At 42.9% G+C, this 8,518-nt stretch overlaps 1 protein-coding gene across 2 annotated transcripts in view; it reads left to right on the plus strand.

Annotated features, from left to right (window-relative positions):
- The first annotated feature begins 1,616 nt into the window (after nt 1-1,616).
- The window catches only part of Herc5 (HECT and RLD domain containing E3 ubiquitin protein ligase 5), a 60,665-nt gene continuing 53,763 nt past the window's right edge, over nt 1,617-8,518 (plus strand). For both annotated transcript variants that reach the window (XM_008844671.3, XM_029569085.1), the window contains exon 1: nt 1,617-1,852. In XM_008844671.3, the coding sequence (XP_008842893.1) occupies nt 1,633-1,852 (220 nt within the window). In that variant the 5' untranslated portion in view covers nt 1,617-1,632. The remainder of the gene's footprint in view (nt 1,853-8,518) is intronic.

The raw sequence follows: 8,518 nt of genomic DNA on the forward strand, positions 1-8,518 counted from the left end.
AAAACGAAAGAAAGATGGAAAAATAAGTCACGCCGTTTAAGCCAGCATGGAGGTCAGACACGTTGTGGAATAGTGGCTACATGGTAAGGAGGGTGCTTTAGAGAAAGAGTAAGAAAGTCCAAAATGTTGAGGCAGCCCAAAGTGTTAGGGAAAGCATGCTTAGAAAAGGCATAGAAAGAACAAAAAGAGAGGTTCCTGATTCAGAGAAGCAGCCAGAATTATGAGGCTACCAGGTTGCTCCCTGGTAAGCTATTGTGCTGGGGGAAGGATTCTGGGAAAGAAAAGTACAGTGTTTCATTAAAGATGGAATTATTCCACCTACCTCTTTTGCATGACTTAAGGCTAGGGGCGGTCTCTTAACCAGGTGAGTGACCTGGCCCAACTGCAGTTTTAGGTGTCCACTTGACCAGCCTTTATTGCTACTGTAGCACCAGCACAGCCACCATAGGATACCCGTGAAATCTGGGTCCCCTGTTGGGAGTTCTTAGTCTCATTAGTAAAATAATTTAAGAACAAATGCACATGGAAGCTCAAGGACAAAGAATGGACTCAAAGAGAAACTGGAAAATAATTTATTACCATTTAAAAACTTTTTTGTTTATTATTTTTATTTTATGTGTATGCGTGTATTGCCTGCGTGCAGGTAAGTGTACCCATGTTGGCCAATGCCCACTAAGGTCAGAAGAGGCCGTCTGGAGTTACAGACAGTTGTTAGGTGCCATATGGGTGCTGGGATTCAAACCCCCGTCTTCTGCAAGAGCAACCAGTGTTCTTAACCACTGAGCCATCTCTCCAGCCCCTGTTAGCATTTTTTAAAAAAACACCCCAGGGTGGACAAGCCGTAAATCTCAAGGCTGCCAGGAAGGGAGGAGGAAAAGAGAGAAGGGAAGGAACAAAAGGCCTGCTGCTTGAGATAAGGCTCCCAGCTGGGTCAGGCAGCACACGGAGTGCGGGAGGGGTAGAAAAGGAGCAGGGAAACCCAACGGTTAGTTAGGAAGTTTAAAGGCATGCTTGGGCTCTGGCCAGCATTCAAAAGAAAAGGACAGAAGATAAGAAAGGACTCGAACTTCATGGTGGCTCCTGGGGACTGCACTGGGGGGCTGAAATTTTGGGAAGGAATGGTACATTATTTAAGGAAAACCCACCTTCCCAGAGAGGGTCCCTTAGCCAGGTCCCTGACCTGCCCCACTGGATATAAAAAAGGACACAAGGACAGGGCGTGATGGACCATGTTTAATAAACCCCAGCACCTGGGAAGCAGAGGCAGGTAGATAGCACCACGAGTTCATTCTGGTCTACATAGTGAGTTCTAGGCTAGCTGCAGCTAAAGGGAGACCCTGTCTCAAGACCAGGACCAGGACCAGGACCAGACAAGACACCAACAAAAAAGTCAAGGGAGTGTCTCCACCTAGAGGTAGATTCCAGCCTTTACAAGCCTCTACAATCAGTCCAGTGTCTTTTTCCTTTCTATTTCGTTTCTGTGTCCTGAAACCAAATCACTTTCGTTTCCCACTTGAGTCTCTGCCCAGCCCTGGGCAACAAGTGAGGAGCGAGGGGGCGGCGCTAGGGCAGACGCCCACTGGCCTCGGTCTGGAGTCCTTCCTCTGCGCTGGGGACCACAGAGCAGCGGGTATGGTGCGGAGAAGGCTCCGGACGTCTGGGGCGCTGGAGCAGCCGCCCAGCGCGCAGCTCTGGCTCTTCCCCGGCTCCCCGGGCATGCACCGCGCGCTGCTCCGCAGAGCCCACGCCACGCGCCAGATGTGCTGTTCGCGGGGGCGCCTGGCTGTGCTGCCGCACGGCGGGGCGGGGGTGGAGATGCATCTGATGCCCGCGGAGGGCAAGGAGAAGCCAAGTAAGCAGGCGGTCTGGGGTCCCTGCTCCGCCTTTCCCGGCCTTTGCCCTGCTGGCCGTGTGGATGGGCGCGCTCACCTTTATGCAGGTCCTCACAGGCGACACCTTTGAAGAATGCACCTGTCCCGATTCTGTTAGCCCTAGAGAATACCGTTAATATTCTCCCAATTCTTTGACTTTCATGCATTTATGCTTCTTTCAGGTCCCATTATGTCCGATGCTGAGGCTCTGGTATTACAGATGGAGAAAAGTAAACGTTCACACTCTTAGTTTTTGAAATTTCACCCGTCGGTGAAGAAAATGCTAGTTTACCCTGTAGTTTGTTTTGCATTTAACCTGAGTGAAACTGAGTGACGTTTCAGGTTCCTATTGGTATTTTCATTCATTTATTGGTAAGCTGTGTTTTTATCTTTGCCTGGTTTAAAAAATTGAGTTGCTAAACTTTTAACTATTTAAAAGAGACGTTTGAATATTAAGAATAGCTTTTTGCCTGTCACGTGTGATGTATTTTCTCACTTTTTGTTGATACTATTTCTTGTGCTTAATTGAAAGGTTTTTATAGTCTTCCCCCCCCCTCTTTAAAGGGCATACGGGTTTTCTGTTAGGTTAGAAAGCTATACACGTTCCAAGATTGTTTAAATATGCTCATCTTTATAGTTTGTTTTGCTTCTTTGTTTGAGGTAGAATTTTGCTACGTACCCCAGGCGTGCCTGGAATGCTGCCTCAGCCTCTTCTTCGTAGTGCTGGGATCACAAGGCATACACCACCATGCAGGACTAACATATTACTTTTTAATATTTTGTTTATTATTTATATTTTGTGTATATGAGTGTAATGTCTGCATGTGTATAATTGTGCCCCTGTCGTGTAGTGCCCGCAAAGATCAGAAGAGGGCTTCAGATCCCTTGGAACTGGAGTTAGGACTGTTGTTACCCACCATGTGGGTGCTGGAAATCACACACCAGACCTCTGCAAGAACAGACAATGCTCTTAGCCACTGAGCCATCTCTCCAGCCCAAGATTTTAAAGTTCAAAGGCAAAGTCTTGATTTTGTTTTCCAAACAGTTAGCTGAGTGTCCTGATTCCCGTTTTTGAGCAACCTTCTTTTCCAAACAATTTCAAACGCTAAGTGTGTAAAACAAGTTAATGGGGTAGGGGTGGGGGGTGGGGCGCTAGGTAGATGGTTCAATGGTCTTAACTCCATTTCTAAGGGATCCAAGGCCCTCTTCTGTCCTTTACAGGCACTGCATGACAAGGGACATGTAAGCAATACACTCATATACTACATATATATGTTTCTTTTTGGTCTTTTTGAGACAGGGTCTCCCTGTAGCCGGAGCTGTCCTGGAACTCACTATGTAGACCAGCTGGCCTTGAACTCAGAGATCCACCTGTCTCTGCTTCCCAAGTGCTGGGATTAAAGCTGTGAGCTACCACGCCTGACTTTGTAAATAATTTTTTAAAGTTAATTTGTTGGCTAGCTCCTCTTACCAAACTGTTTTTTGTTCTCCTAGTATTCCATAGTGTTTGAGTTTGAGATTTTTACATGTGCAGGTTCTATTTCATTAGAACTGAACAGTGAACCAAGGTCTCAAAACCATTCTAGTTTATTTTTTGTGACCATATTGAGTGGGATTAAGTAGTAACTAGAAAATAGTTTGTTTTAGAACGGTCTAAATATATACAATGCCAGTGTAAATTCTTTCCACAGCATCCTGATCCCCTTTAAAAGTAGTCCCCCAAATGCAATTCTTCCTGTTACGAATAAAAGTATTGGTGTATTTTGTTTTGTTTTGCTTTATTCTTTGAGACAGGATCTCATGTGTCCTAGGCTGGTTGATCTTAAACTCACTATGTAGCTGAGGATGACATTGAACTTCATTTTTAAATTTTTAATTGAATTTTGATCATATTCAAACCCCTCCCCTATCTGCAACCCCCTTACTAACCCATCTGATTTCATGTCCCCCCATATATACATATACATACACACACATATATACATATATACATATTAGAGTCTAATATATATGACATATATAACATATTCATGGATTCTAGTTTTATATATATAACATATATATTATGTATATAAAATATACCTGTAGTTGAGTTTGTGTCCTCAAATGCCCTTTGGTGTGGGTCCATCCACTGGAGCTTGTTCAACTTACCAAGACTCTCATGCTTAAATGAGACTGACTCTCCCCCTCCCAGGTGCCATCATGTGCCAATATTTCCTCAGGTAGAGTTGAGGGTTTCTTACTCACTTCCCCATGTCAATGCTGCAATTATGTTTGGCCTGATCTTAGGTGGGACTTGTGCATGCTCTCATCATTGCTGTCAGTTCATATAAGTAACTGCCTAGTTGTCTGAAATACTGTCTTCCCTTATGGTCATTTGTCACCTCTGACTCTTACAGTCTTTCCATTCCCTCTTCTGGAATGATCCCTGAGCCTTGGGAAGCAGAAGTTGGATATAGGTGTTCTATTCAGGAATAAACACTCTGCAGCTTCTTATTCTCAGTATGTTGGCCAGTTGTGGGCCTCTGTGTTAATCACCTTCTGCTGCATAATGAAACTTCTCTGGTGAAAACTGAGAAATGAATTAATCTATGGGTATGACAATAGTCATTAAAAGTCAATTTAATACTGTATCTATTTAGCAGAATGTAGTATCAAGCTCTTCCCTATGGCTTGTGTCATGTCTGGCCTCAGGTTCCTAGGCTTGATATCAATGTCAGATATGGGCTCTATCTTATGAATGGACCTTAAGTCCTATTAGAAAGTGTTGGTTACTGCCATAATATCCTTGCCACTGTTGCCCCAGTGGGCACATATATGCTACTCATCCAGTTGTTGCAGGATTCACAACTGGGAAGGCTGATGATTATTTTTCTCTTCTGGTAGCATGCATTGACCTTCAAGAAATATGAAATCTAGCTGGTAGAGTTGAGACTTTGAAGTCAGCACCAGCTCGATATCTCCTTGTTTGTTCCATAGCTCACGCATGCAGTGCTTTCAGTAATAGGGTCCTACCATCCAGTTTCGGTGGGTAACCAAGAGCAGGGGCAATGGTCATTATTGTTGATGGTCTTTGGGAACCTTGGTCAACAGCTTCAAGAAAGGGAGTCCATTTCTGGCACTGGGGTTTTATTTTGTTAGTCTATGGTGTCTAGTAGGAGCAGAGTTCTCTGTTATAAGGTAATTCCCTTTAATCTCTTTTTATAATGTCTATGTATGTACTGTAAGAAGCTTCTATAGTGGTAGGTTTCCATATGGCTTTTTCTAAAGGTCTTTAGTGTTAGCTGTCCATCCCCATACTTCCCACTCTTAACCTCATTTATCTCTTCCTACTCTATTTCCCTTTCCCCTTTTATGTCACTGCATTCTATCTCCCCTGCCCCAAAGCCACCCTCCACCCCCACCCCCGCATGGCCATTTATTAATTTCCTGACCTTTCTGGATTTTCTAGTTGAAACATGCATATCTAAGATTTTAAAGCTAGCATCCAACTATGAGAATGAACATGCAACATTTGTCTTTCTGGGTCTGGATTACCTCACTCAGGATGATTGCTTCCAGTTCCATCCATTTACCTGCAAATTTCATTGTGTATATGTACCACACCTTCATTATCCATTCATCAGTTGATGGACATCTATGTTGTTTTCAGTTTCTGGCTATTATGAAAAAGGCAGCAATGAAGATGAACAGGTATCTCTATAGGAAGATACAGAGTCTTTTGGGTATTGTGCTGGATAGCTTTAGTGTCAACTTAACACACCTTGGTTGAGGGAGCCTCAGTTGAGGAATTTCCTCTATTGGACTGGCCTGTGGCCATATCTGAGGGGCATTTTCTTGATAAGTGATGTGGGAGGACCCAGCCCACTGTGGGTGGTGCCACCCATGAACAGGTATCTCTATAGGAAGATACAGAGTCTTTTGGGTATTGTGCTGGATAGCTTTAGTGTCAACTTAACACACCTTGGTTGAGGGAGCCTCAGTTGAGGAATTTCCTCTATTGGACTGGCCTGTGGCCATATCTGAGGGGCATTTTCTTGATAAGTGATGTGGGAGGACCCAGCCCACTGTGGGTGGTGCCACCCCTTGGCAAGTGGGCCTGTGTTGCATAAGAAAGCAGGCTGAGCAGGGGCCAGGGGAGCAAACCAGTAAGCAGCATTCCTCCATGGCCTGTGCTCCACCTCCTGCCTCCAGGTTCCGGCCCTGAGTTCCTACCTTGGGCTCCCTGATGAACTGCGACCTGAGAGATGTAAGCTGAATAAACCCTTTCCTCCCTAAGTTGGTAGTGGTCAGAGTGTTTTGTCACAGCAATGAAGAAACCAGGACAGGTATATACCCAAGAGTAGTATATATTGATCATATTAATCATATGATAGATCAATTTTGAGCTTTTTGAGGAATCTCCACACTGATTTCCACAATGACTACACCAGTTTGCACTCCTACCAGAAGTGGATAAGAGTTCCCCTTTCTCCACATCCTTACCAGCACTTGGCATTGTTTGTTTTTGTATCTCATCCATTCTGAGTGGGGTAAAATGAAATCTCAAAGCGGTTTTAATTTGTATTTCCCTGATGACTAAATATGTTGAACATTTTATTTTTAATATTTTTATTGTTTTGTGCATTTCATATAATAGATCTTAATAAAATTTAGACCTCCCCTCCCCCCATCTTCACCCTGATGTTGAACATTTTAAAAAATATTTTTCATCCAGTTGTATTTCATCTTTAAAGAATTCTGTTCATCTCCTTGCCCCAATTTTTCATTGGATTCTTTGGTTTTTTGATGTTTAGTTTGTTGAGTTCCTTGTATATTCTATATACTAACCTTATATAGAGGTAAAACTGGTAAGATTTTTTCTTCCCATTCTGTAGGGTGCCTCTTCACTCGAACGATGGTGTCTTTTGCTGTTAAGAAGCTTTTTAGTTTCATGGGTTGTCAATTGTTGTATTGTTTGTTTGTAGAGGTGAGGCAGTTCTCTTCTTTTTTAAAAATTTTATTAAAGTTTTGTGTATTTCATACATAAAATCATCTTTATACCCCTTTCTCCCTTCCCCTTTGGACCCTCCCATAGCCCTCCTCCCACTGGAGTTCATACATTCTGTCATTTGTATTAAGGCTTATTATGTAAAGTTAGTGTCCCAAGATGTCCCTCAGTGCAAATTCATCCACCAGGGTTTAGTCAACCTATCTAGGGTCTCTCCCTTCAAGAAGATAAGCTCTTCCTCACCAAGCAATAATCAGCTGCCAATAATTCTTCAACTAAGATTGGGGCTTGCTGTTCATTTCCACAGTTCTGTGCTAAGTTTTTGTCTACGTAAGTTTGCATGGGTCTTGTGCATGCTGACACCATTGCTGTAAGTTTGTATGAGAAGGGTCCCTAGTGCTTATAGGACTATTTCCATATGGTCATGTACTTCCTCCCTGGCTTTTACAGTCTTTCCACCCTCCTCTTCTGCAATGGTCCCTGAGCCCCGGGTGGGTGGACCTCAGTGTAGGTGTCCTGTCCAAGGACCCACACTCTGCTGACTCTTTCTCTCTCTCTCTCTCTCTCTCTCTCTCTCTCTCTCTCTCTCTTTCTCTCTCTGTCAATTTGTGGCCTTTTGTGTTCCTGGCCCTCTTTGCATGAGAGTGCTTCATTGATGAGAATTGAAAGATGCGTTAGTGTTCTTTTCATCCCTTGTTCTATGTTCCATGAGTCTTAGGTGAGAGGCTGCATCCTAGATGTGCCACTTAGGCTTGAGCAATTCACAGACAATATCTGTGTGTGACCAGTGGTGTAACTCTGTAATAATCTCTGTCTGTTGAAAAAGAAGCTACTTTGATGGGTGGTGACTGGGATACTTGTCTGTAAATTTAAGGATCCATATTTTGCACATAGTAAGAAATTACATTTGTCTAGGGATGTGAGAGTTTTGGGGTTTTTCTCTAAGATCTATGACCTCTCCAGATATGTGTATTTGGCTAGGTTTACAGTACCAGACATGAGTTTCCTCCCATTGAGTGAGCTTTAAGACTAATTGAGTAGCTGTTGATTACCCCCCAGATAAAAGTGCCACTACTGCACCAATGTCGTTTGCTGTGCTGATCATCAATGTGGTTTTTAGGCCTTGAAGCTGGGGTTGGACATTGATTGATGTTCTTCCTTACCAGCTTGCATAGTGCTCTCCAAAACTATGAGAGCTACATTCAGGGGAGGTGGCTTCCAGGTCAGTTCCAGCTCCATTGCTCCAAACCCTGTGTTCAAACTATGTCCTGTCTTCAGCAATAAGGTCTTACCATCACATTCTGGGAGGTAATCAAGCAATGGCCTGCATAATTTTTGGAATCTCTTGGACTACAACCCTGTTAACAACTCAAAGGAAGGTTTCTTGTATTTGGCACTATTTCTTCTTACGTACTCATCAGCTATACTCACAGACTCATGTAGTTGAATATTGTATATGTAATTTTCCAGTAGGTTTTTGGACTGATACAATTCCCTCTATTTTTTTTTAATTTTTTAAAATTTTATTTTCCTCTTTTTTCAAAAGTTCATTTTAAAAAATTTTTTAAAGTATTTATTTAATAACCATATAATTAGAAGAAGCATTTCATTACAACAGCATTGACATATTCAATAACAATTTCCAGAGCTAAGATGC

The sequence above is a fragment of the Nannospalax galili genome, unplaced genomic scaffold (genome assembly GCF_000622305.1).
Source record: "Nannospalax galili isolate Female #2095 unplaced genomic scaffold, S.galili_v1.0 scaffold441, whole genome shotgun sequence".
In the NCBI taxonomy this organism is placed as follows: domain Eukaryota; kingdom Metazoa; phylum Chordata; class Mammalia; order Rodentia; family Spalacidae; genus Nannospalax; species Nannospalax galili.